General features: G+C 38.4%; 1 protein-coding gene across 2 annotated transcripts in view; it reads left to right on the top strand.

The window, feature by feature from the left end:
* csmd2 (CUB and Sushi multiple domains 2) overlaps positions 1-21,052 on the top strand; it is a 261,451-nt gene that overhangs the window by 106,172 nt on the left and 134,227 nt on the right. For both annotated transcript variants that reach the window (XM_040021190.1, XM_040021191.1), the window contains 2 exons: positions 17,851-17,963; positions 20,015-20,092. In XM_040021190.1, the coding sequence (XP_039877124.1) occupies positions 17,851-17,963; positions 20,015-20,092 (191 nt within the window). The remainder of the gene's footprint in view (positions 1-17,850; positions 17,964-20,014; positions 20,093-21,052) is intronic.

The following is a 21,052-nucleotide window of genomic DNA, read 5'->3' as shown; positions in this document are numbered from 1 at the left end:
GCTGTCGCCAAATGCCAATGCAAACACCTACAACTGTACCTGCGCACGCATGCTAATGTCTGTGTCCTCAGATGTGTGCTACTTGCCTGAGCAAAGACCAGTAAGTGTTGGATTTAGTTGCTTTAAATAGCCAGATGAGGGTGAAGGACACTCTTAATACAGAGGTAAGGCAGGAGGATTTGATTTAGAGCTGTCATCACCTACCTCTCCACATTCACAGAGTCATTCAACTTTTCATAAACCATTAGGTTGAAAAATCTGCTACTCACTCAAGCAGGTATGCCTTTGTTTCTTTCCTCTTTTGTTCGTCTCTGTTACCATCTTTCTGTTTACTCTGTGGACATTTATGTTACATCTGAATATCATTGAACCACTTCAAACTAAATGCATTCAGCACCATGTGCTGCAGAAACCTATTGGCTGTGGATAACGTTAGTCTATTCAAGTTGATAAACCGCCTCTTTACCTTCTTAAGGACATTTCATCTGGACATTTATTGTTCAGTTACAGTTATATGACGGCAAGCATCCGCGCCTTTAAAACCTAACAATCTAAGCTCTGTATTGAGCATTGTAACAAATGGCGAGTAGACCATTGTTTATTACTCATAATACCCAGAAGCCCCAATTACCACAAATCTGAGTCTAAATAACTGCTCTTAATAGATCTGAGTGGCTTGAACCTCTTGTACCTCTCACTCATTCTTCTCTGTCCTGTGCTCTGTCTGGCATGCCCACTTCCTGCTGGCAGACATGCTGCTGATTAATGTGTTGATAATTACTACATAGACAGAGAAGCACGATTAATACTAGTCATTTAGCATCATTAAACCAGGCTTCATTGTGTTCGCACAGTTTTGTCTGTCGGGTTCTTGTGTGGCCACGTGAGTGCTGTGGTTCCTGAGATCATACGGGTTCACACCGCACATGTCAAAAGAATGATTTATGTCTGTCCGCTCTAATGACTCCTGGGTAGTAGCTGTTGTGAATTGAGGGCATGTTTGAACCTTTTTACGTCACATCACAGACAGACGTCACCTTTGAACTGACAGCCCCTATGGGACAGAACCAAATAGCTTTTGCATTTTGCATATTGGGCTTACTCTACGCTTTTATTTATATAATGCCCAACGGTATAGAACTGTTAAAGCATCTCTAGGTTTTTGCAGTGTAGTCAATGACCATCCAGACTAATGAGAGGGCCTATTAGGGCTTCATTAATCCTCATAGTGAGGGAATGAGGATGCAGGAAATGTGGCAGCCATCACTGCAGTGTCCTCCATGGACCCAGATTTTATTCAGATTTTATGTACAGAAACATATAGAGAGAGTAATAGACCTTTGTCATTGATGAAGAGCACTCAGTAGAAATATTTTTCATTATCAGCAGACCTAACTGGTGAAATATTTGCCTGGAGTCAGAAACAAGCCTAAAGTAAATTAAAGAAAAATATTGCCAAAAGTCAGTTTTCTTGCCACATTGTGTACATTTTGTTTTCTTCACTTTTAAAGAGGATTGATTACAGCTGGGGACATCCAGAATTGTTTTTCAGATGACTCACTGTTTAGCGCATAAGTGGAATTTGTCTTCCAGCACCATACGTTGATTAAGAAAGATCAGTGGGGTATTTATTTATTTCTCTTGTTTGTGCAGTTTGTAAGCCAACTGTTGGTGGTGGTTGGTGCATTAAAACAGCTATATATTCAAAACAACACACAACTATATATGTGCGTGTGTTCGTGTGTGCGGGGTCAGGTGTTAGGAGTTTATCTCTGAGTGGGTAATTCATCTTTGGGGGGGAAAAAAGGAGCGACTGTGAACAGCAGCATGAAATCAAGGATGAATGTAATTAAAGGCTGACTTTGCACCTTTTTTTTGCAAGGGTTGAAAATTGCACAACTGACCTCGGTTGAACCGCAATTGCATTAATTTCTGCTGAGGGCAAAACAGTCTTTATCCCCGGACCGGTGAAGATGGATCTTAAGGTAAACAAGAAAATGACACATCCCAGGAAATGTTGCTAAGAGGGACAATGACCCACGGTTAGAGACTTGCCTCTGCTTTCTGTGCTGATGCAAACTGATACAAAGCTCTATTTTAACTGGTGAAGAGTAGCAAAACAACACTTTTGGCTGGATGTGAAGTTCTTTCTCCACATCTGCTGTGTGTGCTTTCAGTTGCATTCCAGTCATTTGTATTGTTGTGCACACTTGCATCATAGAGAAGAGGTGGTTTTATCATTAAACTGGGGGTTAAAGGTCAGTGCTGACTCAAGAAGAAGCAGATGGAGAGGCCTCTTTTAACTGGATGGTGATTTTATTCATCCCGGTCATGTGTGATGTACAAGTGATTGCCTCTTTTTCTACCTCGCCATGTTCTCCATTCTTCCACTCTCCATTTTAGTATTTACCTGTGATCTCGCTCTCTCAGCGTTGTGCAAAGTAACACAATAATATAAGGCAGAAACACATGAAATAGATTAATATCTTTCAGAGCTGGAAAAAAGTGTATAGCCATAAAAGACTATAGGAATGCATGTTATCTCCCACAAATGGATTTAGACGAGGCGGCCAATAAAAGCTAATGGAAAATGAGATCAGGCTGTATCAGCTAGAGTGAATATCTCAGCTCTCTGCTGTATAATGGAACTTGGCCTCCTTCCACTTTGCCACATAACTTAAAGGCTTAATTCTACCTGGCCTGTTTGAAGTTTTGTGTAACATGTGGCAGAAGGATCAAAGATGACTTTGAACAGACTGAGACCAAACATACCCGCAAGTCTCCATTTGGGCGATGTGACATGAGAGTGAGTACACATAAATTTGTGTGTTTGAACATTTGTAATTAAAATACCTGGCTAATTAACACCGTGCTACATTTAATTGAGCTTGTGTGCTCTAGTGCCTGCACATACTTCTCTTCAAGTGTCTCTTTGTTTGTGTTAGTTTGTGTTTGTGTGAATCCGGTTTTGAACACTTGCCTATGAGCCTATGAATCTACACATTATTCCTTTTTTCTATTTTTAATTTTGTAGCCTAACTTAAGCAGTTGCAAACTTCCCCTAGTTGCTATAATCAAAGTTCACATCCTGGTAAGTTGCCAGCCCACAGTCGTTGTTTAGAAGCTTTTTCTCCATTGCTCTCTCAGCAGTGCCAGCCATCTGGATTTGGAATTGGCATTTTCCGATCGTCCACCTGTCTGTTCTAACTTTGTCACAGCACTTTTTATCATGCTTATCCTACAGCCACTAGATGGTGGGACGTAAGAGAAACACTCTTCACTGCCATTTCATCTTTATCCTCATGTCTTCCTTGTTTTGAATTTGAAAGAGAAAGCCGAGGAGATAATGCTGATTTTGACATCACATATTGTCCCAAAACTAAACATGAAGGAGAGTAAGACAGGTACCAAACGCCAGTACAACACATTCAGAGTCAGCTCCGGATCTTCTATATGCCTGTTCCATCATGGAATGACGACAAACAGGCCATGTAACTGCTTTTGAGCCTCTGAAGTTGGGGTCTCTATATCGAATTAGCTATAATCCCTCAACAATTGCAAGACTTTTATTAAACCCTGTGAATTAAAGCCTGCTCTTCAATCACACATTGATTGGTTGATTTAAATTCCACTGTGGTGGCACACAGAGGCCAAATTAAAAAAAATTGTGTAATTGTTCAAATACTTAGGGACCTAACTGTATATATATATTTTTGAATCAATTTGAGTTCATGCATTAAGAGTCTCTGAATGAAAAATGAATGGCTTTGTCAGCAACCCTCAATCTAATTAAAAGAAAATGAATATATGAAACTCCTGCAGGGGGGAAGAAAATACTGTGGGTGGACAGTTGGAAGATTTGTGCAGAAAGGAAGTCACTGAAAGTAGATGGTGTGGTTCGGTTTTGGCAGTTCGTGATGCCTGGATGACTCATTCTCTGTGTCCTCTGGAAGCTTCTCATCTCTTCTCTGTTTTGTTCTTCTTCTACTCCTTTCTCTGCAAAACAGCTTTTCACCCACATTTGATATTCTTCACTATTAAAAATGTCTAATCTTATCTCGTTACCTGGGCAAATTGACACATACATAATCTGAAAAACCTTGTAAAACAAACTTTTTGCAGGAAAAACTTTGGCTGTATTTTATGAACTGTGTGAGAAAAACAAATGCAGTGTAACACATGACACTGAGTGAGCAGTGCCACAAGTTCCAGACGAGTCGGGATGAGTGGAAAGTGATTAAAGGCCATCAGCTGTCCATTAGATTGGAGTTCTTTTTTTCATTTCAGCTCGTCTTAGAGCCTCATATAACATCCAGGAGTCAACCATCTGACAACATGTGCCTTAAAAAAAAAAATCAATAGACATTTAGCTTCTTCAGCAACCGATTTTCTAATAAAGAAAAGAAAAGCATGAAGAAAATCCAGGAAAACACTTTACGCTTTACAGGCTGTTCATTGTCTCGTTCGTTTAAAAAACCATCGCATGGAGGTTTGACCTTCACAAGCTCAGTTAATACTTAAAATCATGCCTCAGTACCAAAGATTCAGGCTGTAGTTTGAATTTTTCTCATGGATCAATAAGTGTTAACTCTTTTTTGTTAGGACAACGTTAGGACTTTTAAGGCAAAGCATTTCTCCAGATAATAAGCCAGAGCAGGAATGGGTTGAACTGAATATGTGACAAAATATTGGTGAGAAATGCAGGAAATGTTGGGAAAAAAAGGTTGGAGGAAGATAATTGTATGAAGTGAGCTAGTGTTTCTAACCATCCATCCATCCATTCATTTTCTTCTGCCCATCCAATTCAGGGTCTTGGGGAGAGCTTCATCCTATCCCAGCTATCATAGGGAGAGAGGCAGTGTAAGCCCTGGACAGGCCACCAGTCTGTCGCAGTGTTTGTCTCTATGTTATTGTAATATTTCACAAGTTACCGTGTATTTGATGTACAGCTTTCTGTTTCATTGCTGTTTCATTTAATGTAATGTGTTGCAGGATTTACCTTTCTATCCTAGTCTGGTTTTGTTTTTTATAACTCATTAGAAGGAAATAAGGTCACCAATTTTTTCAAAGGAAATTAAGCTTCTGGAATCTCAATACAATACTAAACTTGCCTCAGCTGTAATATAAGTCCTGTTTATGTAGATAAACTAAGAAAAAAAGAAATGATTTAATCAGACTAAAAGGCAGTGATTTAAAAAGAAGAGAAAGAATACATATTATGTTCCAAGAAAGACATTGGCAGCGTCATTTGCAAGTTCATTGGCTCAATAAATGTGGTTACAGATGTATATTAGTGTTTGCAATGGCAAGGACAAGCCCATGGCAGAGAGATATATCTGTAAATCCAACTGATTTTGTAAATGTGGTGACTTACGGCGCAGTCGTGATGCTGGTGTGATTGTGGAACACACAGGAAAGAAAGGGAAGATCGGCCTCAAATCAAATCAACTCCTCTCATCCAGTTTAGAAGCAGCAGTTTCGTAATGGGGTGGAAGAAGATGACTTCTGTAAAGAGAAAATAGATTTTATCCACAGAGGAAGAGATGCAAGGCACAAATGTACACCTTAAATATTTCACCAGAAGTAGATAATACTGCTTTTTATTTGATTTAAAATTCTGGAGACTTCTGCAAATCCCATCCATAGAACGCCGTGAAAAGACACCATTTCGCTTCTGCACCAAAAAAGCACTATAATGGAGAACAGACCTTTCCTACGTATGCGAACAATTCAGCATTCCTATAGCTGTCTTGCTTTTGGAGCCATCACTTTGTGCCTGATTGCTTCGTGACTGTTCTGAATGTGGAGGACGTAATTTTTTGTGATTAAAAACTATACAGCAAAAGCTAATTTGCATAAAAGCAACCTCAGATGCTTACACCAGAGTGAAGTCATCTGGTTAGTGCTGTCAAAAGTGGCTGAAAATAACGTTATCACGAATACAAATCAAAGGTCCTGACAACACAGTTTAACTTCAGTTATTCAGCTGCTATCTCTCTGCTGTGTTTCCTTTAATACAGCTGGTTTTCAGCTCCCTTTTGCTGAAGTCAAAGAAACCAAGACACATAACTAGGTCTATGGGAAAACAATTGTTTTTTTTTCTTGGAAACTCACAGTATTGCAGTTTGATCAGATAGTCAGTCAGATAGCACTAAGTCTAACATATGTCATGACAGAGAGATGCTGGTAGTTTTAAGTTTTTAATTCTTCCGGACAATCACTTATAATATTCACAATCCAATGGTAATTTTTTAAATCATTACACTATTGAACTTAACAATATTCCCAGAACATGTACAAGCACAATAATATAGACTCCTTACAAACAGAATCCATGTTCTTGCAAATAACAACTTGGAAATCTTGGAATAGGATGTTTACAGCAGTGAAATTTGAACAAAAAGAGTCAAAGACAACTAACAATAAGAGGTAAGTAAACACCTGAGCCTAGGAAGCAGTTGTAAATTGTGTGGATAAGTTACAACAACAAAAAAACTGTGATTGCATAATAACATTGAATCCACGTTAATGGACGAGTACAAGTGTGGAATTGTACATGTTTTTTTTAAAAAAAAAATTATCATCACTGTGGCATTACAAATAAGTCAGTATTAATTTATCCTTACCAATTAATCCTTACCTTTATTTTGAAAGGTCCCAGTTCATGTTTAGAGTCATAGTCTTTGCAGGTACCTGTTCACGGTTACGTCACGGTCATGTCATTGTTTTTATGTTGAAAACTTTTTGGTCCATTTCACCTCGCTGTGACACTATTCTCCCACCCTCACTCCCTGCTTTTAAAGCAGACAGTTGTTGGTTTGGTTTTAGTTAAGAAAATAAAAAGAAATGCGGAGGACAAGGACAAAAAAACAATTAAAAAAAATAACCAATTCCTTTAAATTCCTCACAAATAGGCTTTCAAAATAAATGTAGGTGGATTTTAATGGTATTTGCTGTTTCATTTTATTTCCCCCACTTGTGATTAATTAGCTTGCATTATATTTTATGTCAGCCTTTATTTCAGTTTGTACTGTGTTGCCCTTTAATACCTCTAATCCGTGGGAGCCTTGGGGCTTATTGTTTTAAGGCAAGAATTCTGAGTCTGCACTATTCCCTGCCTTCATCATAAAAAGTGCACAGTGGCACATTGCATAGCAACATAGGTTTATATGCCATTTAGTTTTATGAATGCCAGTAAGTTGCTGTTACTAATGGGCTGCTGTTAAATCATGCATGCGTTTAATGATCACATGAACCTCTAAACTAATAAAAAAATGTTTTAGTATGTACTGAAACCAAGAGCAGTGATTTAAGCACACCGTAGGTTGGAGTGCATCACGATACAAAGAGGAAAAATGAAATTTAGTCAAATAGAAACAAACATAGATGCATGTGCAAATTGTTATATGTTCACACACACACACACACACACACACACACACACACACACACACACACACACACACACATATATATGTATATGTATATATACACATTATTTCAGGATGCTGTTGTTTCAGAGGAATATAATGTGCTGACTGTGTTTGTTGGATTTGACAGTGTTGCCAGGGTCAATATCATTAGCATGGTTTCACCTGTCTCCTCAAATACTGTCATCGAGACTCACTGTAAAAAAACAAAAAAAAAAAAAAAAAAAACACCCCAAAAACAGCTCATGCACACAAACCATAAGGGGGAGCGAAGTGTGAAGGAAAGAGATGGTGAGGAGATATGTGAAAGCGCAAGAGTATTGGTAATTTGATTGCTAATATTATCCAAAAAAGTGGAAAAAAAAATAGAAAAGTAAAGATTATTCCACTTTTCTCTAAATCTACAACTTGTCATTTTTTCCCTCTACATTGTTGTTGTACACTTCAGAGAACATCACTTATTAGGTAAGGGAGAGCAGTAACTAAAACTGAACATTGGAAGTGCTGCTGTCAGATCTATTCAGTGAGCTTGGATGGTAGTGGGAGATTTTGTTTTATTTTTTAATTTTTTAAATCATACGCATTAAATCCAGTCATAACCTTGAAAATTGACTTTTTTCCCCAAAATAATGCTCGCCTGGACTTTTTTTGTTCATTCCTATAATTTATGTGTTAAATGTTTACTTTGCTTTTATCTGTCACGCTGTGATGGTTGCTTTGGCACCTCTTTCTCTCTGTCTCAAGTGCCCTGTAGCATAGAAGGATAATGTCCCTGTAATCGGCCCTAGGAAATTATTGGCTTTTGTTTATTGTTGTGTTTGATAGATCTACAGGGAGGGCTCAATTATCATTGCCGCTTTTAAGAGTGACCTTGGAAACTCATTTGTTTTTACACTGTTAAAGATCCAGTACCCAGAGGATTATACCCGCTGCACCGATATTGCTTTGCACTGTGTCATGTGAGTGATTGGTATACGGGTGTGCCTGTCTTTAACAACCTTCCTTGTAGATGATGGTGAGGCATCATGTCAATTGGATTTGGCAGAAATTAAACAAAGGGGAAGAAAACTGACAGTGTCTCTGTTTGTCTTTAGTTTATCTTAGCCAGACAAGTAATTTGGGCCTTTGTAGGTCATTTTGGTGAAGTAAAGCATTCAATAATGTTAGCCATTAAGCTCTGCATGGCTTTCTCTCAGGACTGTTTCAGAGTCCATTCCATAGCTCTTTGTGACTTCGTCTACACCTGTCTTGACTTTTTGAGAAAGAGTAATAAATCTCATTGATGCTGGGATCAATTGTTGAACAAGCTGCACTAAATTTTTTACTTGCTCAAACTGACTTTGTGCTGTTGATCCATTTTTCCTTCACATTTCTTTGGCTTTTTTGTTGTGTTAAAAAAGACCCAAAGTACCTCATTTTTACCGCAGTTCACTCCATGACTTGGCCAACTGGCTTCATAAACAAATAGAATATTACATAGAAGAAATGATCAAAAAAACATAGGGAATGAAAATATTTATAATCTCAGCAGTGTTGAGCATCAAACTTTTAACAGAGCTAAAACCAATGGAGAAATTATAATCAGATCTTTCAATAGGGATATGATAAATAACTACAAAACTACAAGAAATCAGAAATGAAAATCCAGTAATATAGGGAATATTCAAAAAATACAAACATGGGTCCCGTGGCTGTTCCAGTATGCAATGTGTCCATGGTTGTGGTGCATTGAAAGGTCTGAAGATGTCATTTGGAACTTTTACAGCTACAGCTGTGGAAAACATTTTTGAATGATATTCTAATATTTTGGAATGGAACAGTAGAAGAACAGTTGATTTGTGTCAAATGTGAATTCAGGTAGTTCTTTCTGGAAATTTACAGTGGGTGTGACCTCAGCACCATTTATTTTGTTGGCCTAACGACCTCTAAACCAAGATGGAAGCATTTTTGCTTCTGTCTACAGGAACCGCATGGAGTGCAATAATTCATTACAACAGCAACCACCCGAGATCACTTTGAAAAACAACATACCTCAAGGGCAAGTTTTTCATCTCAAAGTGAAAGAGATTAAGTATGCCAAACATTTCACTGAACTCTAGTGAAAACATGTAGCTCTTCAACTCATAGTCTGTCAGAGCTGCTGAGATGTTTTGGATCGCAACACTAAACACAATGACATCCACTGGACTGAATTATGATCTTAGTTTAGTTAAGATTCCTTCAAAGCTTCAGCCAGAATACTCTGTAGGTAGTATCACTTCCTGGCACAACACACCTTGGTGTGTTTGTGTAGCTTATCTCCGTCTAACCATTTTTCCCCACTCGGTGGAACACCTGCCAGTGAGCTCTGGTAATTGGTGATTCTGTTCTGAGACATGTGAATCTTGAGACACCAGCAACCACAGCGGATTGTCTACCAGGAAGCAGAGCACACGACACTGAGGGATATTTAAAACTGCTGGCTAAGTGTAAATGTAAACTCTGTAAAATAATAATTCACATGAGCAATAATGACACCCAGTTACATCTATAAAATTTATATTGAATTGTTGTGCAACTTTGCCAAAACATTGTCAGACATTAGTTTTCCCTGGTCCCCCCCCCTTCAATCGGACCAGAATTGACAAATTTATCTGCATGTTGGGGATGCAATGTAATGTGCAATGAACATTCATTCTTGAATTTATTATTCACACATTTTTTGCACAAATTTATATATTTTTCTTTCACTTTAAATGTTTATTGTGTTGTGTTTAGTTGTGTTTAGTGCTGATGTGGGGCAGTTTTCCAATTGTACTAAGTATGACTGTGAAATGGCAACAAAGACTTAACTTATCTTAATTAATATGATCATCCTATCTCTAATAATCAGCTGTGTAACACAGGCCTTCAAGCTGGCAGTAGTTAAACCATTACTTAAAAAGCCATCTCTTGTCCCTTCTGTCTTAGCTAATTATAGGCCTGCTAGACCTCGATTAGTCCAGATTAGAACATGCTGTAGGTATTACTGGTACTCCGCTGCAATGGTTTGAATCATATCAATCTAATAGACTCCAATTTGTTTATGTAAATGGAGAATCTTCTAAACACACTAAGGTTAATTATGGAGTTCAACAGGGTTCCGTGCTAGGACCAATTCTGCTTTGTTTGGGACGTTTCATGAGAAGGCATAGCATACATTTTTTTGCTATGCAGATGACACTCAACTTTATCTATCCATAAAGCCAGATAACAGGCACCAATTATTTGCACTGCAGGAAAGTCTTAAAGATATAAAAACCTGGATGACCTTTTAATTTTCTGCTTTTAAATTCAGATAAAACTGAGGTTTTTGTACTTGTAAATATCCTGTCTCAGATTGACACAGAAAAACTAGTTCATGCATTTATTAATTCTAGGTTGGACTAATTTGTTGTTATTAGGAAACTCCTTGAAAAGCGTTCAGTTGTTCCAAAATACTGCAGCAAGAGTACTGACGGCTGCTGGAAAGAGACAGCATATTTCTCCTATGGTGGCTTCTCTTCATTGGCTCCCTGTTAAATCCTTGATGACCATTAGAGCACTTTGCTCTCAGACTGCAGGCTTATTTGGTTCCTAGAGTTTTTAAAAGTAAAATGGGAGACAAAGACTTTAGCTGTCAGGCCCTTTTGTTGAACCAGCTTCCATTTGGATTTCTCAGTTTTCTTTGTATAATTGTTGGGTCTTCACCTTATATAGAGCCCCTTGAGGCAACTGTTGTTGTGATTTAGCACTGTATAAATAACTTGAATTGAGTTGAAATTATAATTCTGATATTATAAAAAAGATCTGTATAAGATTGTGTAGTGAATTAACCTGTGACTCTTTAAACCAAAGTGCTCTATAACAGCTGCATTATTTTCTTTTAGCATCACAGGTACTGGGAAAGCTCCATCCATTAATCATACGGGGTTATCACAGATATAGTCCAACTTCCTCATACATACTGCAGACTGCAGGTGTGACACATTCAGCCACATGAAGTATCTTACTCGTAACTCTGAACTGAGAAGTTTTAAAGCCTTGACCTATTTAAACAGTGAATAAAAATATAAAATCAAAGTGCAAAGGAAAGTGTCATTGATAGTGTGGAATTTGGAGTTCAGTCTTTGGTGTACTTAGACCTCCTCTGACCTTGAGTTACCTAATGTTGACTAATTTTGACTCTTCAGAACAAGTTTGTGTTCATGAAAATGAAATAAAGTGAAACATTTCTGCCCGTGGACACAACTCAGGAGATTATCACATGCTGTATTACCCTAAGACAGGGGTGTCAAACTCAAATACACAGTGGGCCAAAATTCAAAACTGGAACAAGGTCGCAGGCTAACGTTAATATTTACTGGAAAAAAAAAAAATCTTCCTCCAGATTTAAGAATGAATCTCTTCTTATGGACTGAAACAAGTTTTGCTGAAAAATTGAATATGGAACAAGCAAAGCTTAATACTAAACAATATATATATATATTAGCTGTATAATACCAGTAGGCCAGCTCTAATAATAATTTAGTATTGGCTTCGCGGGCCAAATGTAATTAGGCTGCGGGCCAAATTTGGCCCGCGGGCCAGAGTTTGACACCTATGCCCTAAGACCTATAGTTAGATTCAAACTTTATGCTGTTTTGGCATGCTCTCAACTGATCATATGGATCCTACCTCACAGTAGAAACAGACAGGGGTGATAAGTTCCTGTTAACATCTGCACAAACTTATTATTAGTCCAAGTTTGTGCAGTGTGAAAGAGGCTATTGTTTGATGTGAATACCATGCCCCTGGGAGAAAAATGAGTTCATACTTTCCTAGCTTAACACTTGTGCTTGTGTGGCTGCTGAATAACCCTCTTCTTAGATGAAAGAAATAAATCATCATGCCAGAGTAGCTACTGAGTTTTTAATTTGCATGGGTACCAAAATTAGAAAAATACATCCTCAACAAAAGCACACTTGCCTTTTACTCCTGTCTTTGAAAAACAGATTTCGGGCTGGATTTGAATGTGTGTTTGACGACCGGTTATGAACTGCAGGATATTTGGTCAAATGGCAGTTTTAGCGTTATCTCCAACCTTGTAATTGTAAAATGACTTAAACACTGTAGGTGATTTGTAGAGCGCTTTCAGATAACACTGAAAAATGAAAAATCTGCAAATATACAGTGAGGAGACGGAAGCAAAGATGAAGGCTAGTGCGTTGTTCTTCCCAAAAGAAAATTTCTTACAATCAGTGTCCATATCATATGTTATGTGAGGGTAGAAAATGAGTTGTGGGAAAAGAAAGAAAAGAATCCCTCAGGAGATTTAACAAGGCTCTCTGATGGGGCCAGAGGTCTGCCCATAAATATTACATGAGGGCTGAGGGAAGAGAAAGGAACAGTGTTGGTGCAAGGAATCTACAGATAAACTAGGCATGTTGGCGCTGATGGGTCTGCAGCTTTGCTTGGTCAGTGAATGTTTCGGTATACACTGCAACACCCTTTTTATCACTGAGCGCTCCAGTCCAGTTAAGCACACACCCATGAGACATGCTGTAATTCTCCAAAGGGTTTCTCTTTGTGCTTTGGCTTTAACTTCTAGTGTAAGGTTGATGTTCTTTACTGCCTGGGTGCTTGCCGTTTGAAGAAATGAATGGACAGCATTGAGGGTTCTTTGTTGTTTGGAGCAGGGGTGGTTCGGTTAAACCACCAGTATATCTGCTCAGAGTAACATATAAAGGTCATAGCTACAGCTCCACTGCCAGAGCTTTAATACTACCATTCTGGACTTAAGGGACATCCACACTGATTAGTTTACCTCAACAGGATGAGATATGGATGTAATTTTCTAATGTGCATTAGAGTATGTATAGTGACTGTCAATGCGGGAGAAAGAGAATTTATCAATATCTCTACTTGTATTCAGAGCTGGGAGTGCGGGTACAAGCATGTGTTTTCCACATACATCTGGATAAGCTGACCTGTGTTATAATTCACATAGCCTCATTAAAATGCTGAAAGTTTTGGCTGTAAAGTCACTGTGACCCCTCCCAGTCTGCTATAAGTGCCTGGACCAGCATACTGAGCAGAGCTCTGATTGATCTGCCTAAGTAGGTGCAATTAATAGGAACGTTCTTCACACACACATACACACAGGCACGCATGTATGGTCATCAGATAATATCGCGGAGCGAATTCATGCACTGAAAGACCCTTTAAAGCGTTTGATCCTAATGTGCAGCTTGTGACCTTTGGCACCCAAACTCCGCCCATTTACTGATTATGCATAGAGCAATTTGACACTTTGGCCCAAGAACAGAAAACAGATGACATGAAACGATGAATATAAAGCAGGAAAAAAAAGATCAATTTCACTGGAAAAGGTTGCTGAATTGCCTGACGACGATGACCTTTGTTCGAAACCTTGAAAGGCATTAACAATTTAATAAGTCACATCACATCAATATGGAAAGCACCTCTGTGCTAGTGTTTTGTAATTGGATTTGACTGGACCTGCATATTCCTAAGACCTTCAGTCATAATATTATCGTGAAAATACAAGTCTAAGCAACAGCATTATGCATACGCACCTTTAGGTACCTTTTAATTGGATGTCGCCTATACATTTAAACTGTAACTTATCAGGCTTTGTAGAAATGTTGATAGCATTCATTTAAAAGATAGCAACAACAAAAAACTGTTTATCAGGAGCCGCTGTGTCTCAGTGTAATGTTCGAAGGTCAGTCCCCACAGTTACCACAGTTAAGTGCAAGACATACCCCCCTCTGCCTCCCCCTGGATTCCTCTATCACCTTGCCTTGCTCCAAAATACATTTCTTGGACAATCATCAAAAGAGTGACTCAGACTCAGGAGCTTTGGGGCCTGGAAATGGAAACTTATTTAGTACTGCACTCTCAGGACAATTCCACATAAAATCTAATATGGCCGGACAGAGAGCAAGAGGTTGAAGGGAAAAGGAGCTATAGAAGTAGCCACATTACCCTTGAGGAGACCTCCATGAGGACTTTTTGCGTTGCCTTCTACTTTCAACTTAAAACATTAAGTTTTTGAACAAAGCAAAGGGCATGCAGTGAAAGGCAGGTGTGACTTTGGGTTGAAATGATTTATATGGTCAACGCCTCATTCTGTATTTATTGATTTCTTAATCTCTCAGTCTATCCAGCTATCCTCTGCTAGAGCTTCTTTTTTTTTAACTTTAGTCTAAGGTTTACTGTAGTGTTGCATTCTAATGAAACTAAACCTGATTGCATTTAAATCTAAAGGGAGTTTTGGATAAGTGCAGTGACCTCCAACACAATAGAGGATTTACATTAAATCTGGCATTTGAAGGCCTTTGGGCATAAATGTGAGTTGGGTGTTCATTTCCTGTAATTCACTGATATGAAATTTAGTACTCACAATGTTTCAGTGCCCAGCCTGGTGCTAAGAGCTGGTGGTGATTTGGATCTTCTGTGTTCTTCTTAGTGGTGTAGCTTTAAACGCACATGTGACAGACACAACATAAGGCCCCTCAATTCGTTATCCGTCCTCTTCTCTTCAAGCCTCCCCAAAGGCATGCAGACACACTATCAGTGTCCCACTTGTTGTTGTAAATTATGGCCAGACTCAAAAAACACAGCTTTAGGGTTGAGGCTCATTTTGATTGCTCTATGCAGACTTTAGACCACAGTGTAAGGAGGGAAAAGGAATAACCCACTGAGATAATCCCAGTGTGTATAATACTGGACGGGGCATGTGATTGAATTGCTTTGTGGCATATCCATGGATTTAACTTTGTTTAGGCATTAAATATGACCCCCTCTGATATAAACATTTTTTTCTTATTAACGTGTTAATATGGTGTCTTTTATAAGCTAAAATACACATTATGAGTATGAGTATTATGAATATTTCTGAAACTGCAATGTAGGAAGAACAATGCATTCTGGCAGCTAGTGTTTCCATACATAATAAGCCTAACAAATCAATCCTATCAACTTGCATGGTGTGGCAAACCTGTCAGAGCTAGAACTTGGAAACATTTTGTAGCATAAGCAAAACACTTGAGCTACTTGTTAACATATTCAGGCTCAGGTTTTTGCCCTATGTGTGCTCCGTTTCTTTCAGCTAGTTGTGTGAGTCTTTACTGGAATGTTGGTGGTACTCAAAATGAGCGTTTTATTTAGTTTTGCAACACAGGTGGAATGCATTGCTGTTCTAAGAAGTGGTATTGCCAACACAACTGAGTTGCAGTCATAAGTGATGCTTTCAAAAACCTTTTGTATTTAAGTAGTTGATATTGAAATGAATGCCATGTTTCAAGAAGCTGTATGAGATCATCCAATAGCTGATCCCATTGCAGTATGGTATCTAGTAGTGGTGGGAGCAAAACATATAATACAGCATAGGATCACAATATTTTCTGTGGCAGTATTGTGTCAATACAAGGACACCAAATGTTGATATTTGATTAATTGGAATAAAATACTAGAGCGGTCATGTCATGCGCCATCATCCTGAGATAATGTTAGCCAAGCAAAGTTACATTTAATCGACTCTGCCAAAAAAACATCCAACACTGGACATGCTTAGCTTGACAAATCTAAAATACGTGTTGCACGCTCACAACCACAAGACAATTGATTGGACGCAACCTTTCTGAAAACAGTTGCAGTCTAACTTGGATACTGACTACAGTCACTGTCAGAGAGACTGTGGAAGGTCTGCAAATAACAGATTTATAAATGCAAACAGACTGCCAACAACGTCTTTCTAAATGAGTCTTTGTCGATGAGCCCGTTCAAAAAGACTTTACTCAGCTGGTCTAATGCTGATTGTATTCTGGTTATAGTCTTATAGAACAGAAACGTTGATAAGTGCAGATGTAGTAGTTAAATGTGAATTCCTATCTATGTCGACAGCAACAGATGTGTGATTTTCGATGATTTATTGCAGTTAATTTGCTGTATGTTCAGAAACACATTGCATGCAATTGCCAACTTGACTCCATTCTATTGCAAAGATATTAACAGCAGACTGACTGTGGTTTATGACAGCATTTATGTCATTTTTTGTGGCAGTTTTAATGTGCTTGATGTGAGAAAAATTAATCTTACTGGAAAAAATGAAGACTGACAAAGTTTAACTTTGAGGACATAACTGGCAGTTGAAAAAAGGTAATAAATCACAACATATTGTATTGCAATGCTCATCATATCATAAAATATTTTAAAAAAATCATGAGTGAAGTATTGTGATAATATTGTGTAGCGGTGTTTTAGTGATTCCCACCCGTGGTATCTAGTTTAATTGCTCAGTTTAAATTTAGATGTAATTTTCTTTTACTTTCTTAAGTGTTGTATCCAGTTCTATTAATGGGAGAGATAGTTGGAGGTGCACCTTAGAATGTATCTACTCTAAACGCTTATCTAGGTTGGTCAGATGAGCTGGACATCACTGGGAAAAATATACAGTTTACAGTAGGGAAATTGGAATTTATGCAAACCCTTGTTCAAATGTATCCCTCACTGTGTCGGTGCTCATACTGTATGTGTGTAGGAGCGCTCGTGAATGCTTATGTTAGTGTGTCTCAAGATAAAACATGATGTGCCCCCAAAAGGCTTTGGCTTTAACAACCGAAGAAGTGCTTGGTAAGCAACAGCCCTCATTAGCATACAGATCAGGAGGCACTATAAGTGTTTGTGAAGTGTAATTCACTATTGCTGTTCCAAAGCAATAAAGGGAGTGCATTTTCTCCGCTAATGTCAGTGCTGGTCTTTCCCGGTCCCATTTTTTTCTTACCAGGCTACAGTTTTGTTAAGAGTTGTTAACATTACAGCTCCCCTTAAGTACCAGACCCTCTCTTTGATAGATCTTAAAGGTGTAACATTTTAACATCTGCAAGTCATGGCCAAATTAATTTTGAAACATTGCTATAATTACCATAAACAAACAAGACAATCACCGGGAAGACTGACAGGTTCTGCCAGCCTCTGCGATATATTGTCTGCCATTGAGCTTGGCTTTATTGGTAACATGATGGATTACATAATTGTGTTATGCCACAAAACAGAAGCACACTGTAGGCAGAGACACTTTCTTGCACTGGCAGATATAACTGGATTTAGTTTGTATGTATGTGCGCTTGGTTGGCAGGGATTTATATGACAAAATAAATAGAAGACGCTTAAAATATCTGAAGTTGAGAAGAGATTCATTAGTTGAATTTGTATGCTGAAGAAGTATATCAGTGGCGATGCAGGTGCTGGAGTTACTGGTGCATACCTTGCCTTTAACCTAGAATAAATTCAGTGTGCAGGAGTGTTGGGATATGCAATGCATCACCTCTGTTTCCAATCTGCTACATTTGCATTTGCATGTTAAATCACTGTGGTAATACTCCAAAAGTCTATAGCTCTCCGTCTCTACCTACAGGTTTACTGGCCCGAACCTTCCTTCGCCCATCATTAGCAGCAAGAACTGGCTTCGACTGCACTTTACTTCAGATGGCAACCATAAGTTAAGAGGTTTCAGTGCCCAATACCAAGGTAAGACCATGAGAACGGTTGATATTTTAAAGAGGGAGGCTCATTAGAGATTTTACTGAATAAATTATAGACCACTTTTTGTCTTCAGTTCAGGTCTGCTAAAAAGGCCTTTTGTCAGTGGCTACATGTCTGTGATATTTGATTTTAATATTTTAATATACTTCCTTGGTCATCCCAACAAAGAATCCTTTATATTTTTGGAGACCCAGAAAAATGACTGATTAGTGCCATAATCAGAATATAGTTGTGAACTTCTGCCATTTTGGACACTTCATGAGCTTCTTTCTTATTTTATTCTATTCTTGGAGCCCATTTGCCACAGAATAGTTGTGAATGCTTTCAGGACAAAGGGAAAAAAAAGATGATTACAGGAGCATTATTATGAGTGCCACATAATTGCACAGAAGCATACATGTGGACACGCACACACACACACACACACACACACAAAATCCTTTTTGTACCAGGCATCCATTTCCTGTTCCATTCCTCTTAGAGGTTCAGGGATCACCTTTGAGAAGGGATGAGCAGGGGAAAAGGATTAGCTCGTCCACCAAAAGAGGTGATCTCTAAGGGTCTCACCTCCAGCCATCTGCTGGAAATATCAGCGATGGAGGAAAATAAGATAGAAGAAGAGACAAATGAGGGAAGAATTTGGAAAAGGGAGCCAGTGGGATTACAGGTTCAGTGGTAGGTAAATATGTTTCGAAGATCGGAATGAAGCGTTAAACTAATACTTTAATTAGATTAAACACTCACGCCACTGTTCCCATCCCTCACTGCATATTCTCATCACGACAACTCCCATGATTCCACAGCAGTGGCTTGTTGGAGTGATAAAGTCACTGAATATCTTAATTGCCTCCTTTTTACCTTATTTATTTTTCTGTGTCCTATATTTATATGTAGGAAAATAATCAGCCACATCACATCAAACCCAGCATCTAATAGCTTAGTCTTCTTACTTGAAATATGCTTATACCTTTTTCTTTCTTCCTCTTTAATCAGTTTAACAAATCAAATAAAAGAGGTTTTTTTTATCCGACTTTTTTCCCCTTCTAGACACATAATAAACAGAGTTTTTAACACATGACTCAGATAAGCTTTGAAGTAAACTGCAGCTGAAACAGAGAAAGGGATGAAAACACATTTGGAAAACAAGTGAAGTTCCATTGTCAGGGACCGTCAAAGTAATTAAACAGGACGACTGTGAAGGGGAGCTCAGATAATACTGATAGTGTTTTTGAAAATTGGCGAATAAATATGCATTTAAACAAGTCTCCTGTTTCTGATTACCTTTTTTTAATCTCCGTTGCAATTATAACCAAACTCAAACCATTTAAACTTCATCTTTTTATTGTATAGAAAAGAGTGTTTCCGGATGCCCTTGCATCCTGTTAATGAAACAGTGATGTTATGCTAAGAACCCTTTTTTCCACAATCAAAAATATGGTGATTGTCAAAATCGCTTCCTGAATATGAACCACTGTAAGAGGTGTGACTCTTATAAATTAACATAAATGTGTGTTGTAGATCTTTGCAGTTTTATTGTCATTTTTAGATTTAAAAATTTATCATCCATCCATCCATTTTTTCTGATTATCATCTTGTGCTGTGGGAGCTTTAATGTTTCTCAGCTGACACAATGCAAAATGTGGTGTACCTTGAACAGGCTGCCAGTCTATCACAGGGCTGACACAGCGAGACAGACAACCAAACACGCTCTCTCACATCCACTTCCACACCATTTCCCACCAAGTCCAATTTAGACTCACCGATCAACCTAACAAGCATGTCTTAGGAGTGCGGGAGGACGGCGGAGCAGCTGGAGAAGCTCTCATGGGCACGGGGAGAACATGAAACTCCAAAGGGAAAAGACAACCAGGAGCCTTAAAACCAGAACCTTCTTTCTCTAACATTACAGTGTTTCATTAGTTTCACAATTGATTTGCAAATGTTGATTTGAACATAACTGCAGTGCCTTTTTTGAACTACGTGGGCATCACTTTCTGTCATGTCACTCCAATCTCTCTTCTATGTTTTCTCTACAGTGAAGAAGATGACTGAACTTAAGTCCCGGGGTGTGAAGATGTTGCCCAGCAAAGACAACCACCACAAGATATCAGTGTGTAAGTTACAGCCCTTAATTTTCCCTTTTTTCTACAACCATAAGATATTTTTTTTACATATTTGGTCACTGTGTTAAGTCCCCCGGACAAGTATTCAGTATATGCAAGTGTGGAATTAGGTCTATCTATCATAAAGGACATCTATAATTTGGCATCGGAAAGATTAAGATGAAGAAGGCTGAGCTTATAGCAATATTTCAAAGTCTTTATGAATGTAAAGTCAGGGCTGGCAGTGCTCCCTCGCCACCAGCACCACTATTTTCTCACATCACTGCATTATTACGACATTATTGCATGAAAACATTCACACACACATGGGCATGCTGAACATAACCTGCATTGTTACTGATGATCAGGTAGGCATTAACAGTAACTGACAGCTTAACTAAAGGCTGACACAGCACACAGAAAAAAAGTTTCCCTGTTAGTTTATGCAAAAGGTAGTCTACAGTAGTCAACAACTACCAAGCTGTTTGTTGTACTTGGCTATCTGACACAGGGAATATTTGATAAATATAACAATAAAACAATTAGTCAACATTAGTCTTTTGTTTTTCCCAGTACAAAGGTAAAAATATAGGCCTGCAATCTTTTAGCACATATTCCCTGATTGAAATGCTTAGGGAGTTTTGTGCCTCCGCCCAGTCATTAAAATTAGGAACAAAGCACAGCCTTGCAAGCCTGTGCTTTGAATACAGGCATCAATGGATATCTAACTGCCTTCAACTTCATTACTACCCCAGGTTCCACTCATCAAACACTTTTTAAAACTGTAATTAAATGTTACAGAAAAAGTGGAATAGATGTAAGTTTTTACTGCCCCCTCCGTGTCAGAGTTTGACCTGAAACTTATTAAAAATGTCACCTAATACTGCTCGAGGTCTTGTCCATAAAGCGCGATTTGATATCCGACTGTTTTTGGCCTGGAGTGCTATAGAGAGCTGTGCTGTTCATCTTTTT

Source organism: Simochromis diagramma, unplaced genomic scaffold (assembly GCF_900408965.1).
Source record: "Simochromis diagramma unplaced genomic scaffold, fSimDia1.1 OVJJ01000753.1, whole genome shotgun sequence".
Classification (NCBI taxonomy): Eukaryota; Metazoa; Chordata; class Actinopteri; order Cichliformes; family Cichlidae; genus Simochromis; species Simochromis diagramma.
This window is presented reverse-complemented; position numbering and strand designations above follow the sequence as displayed.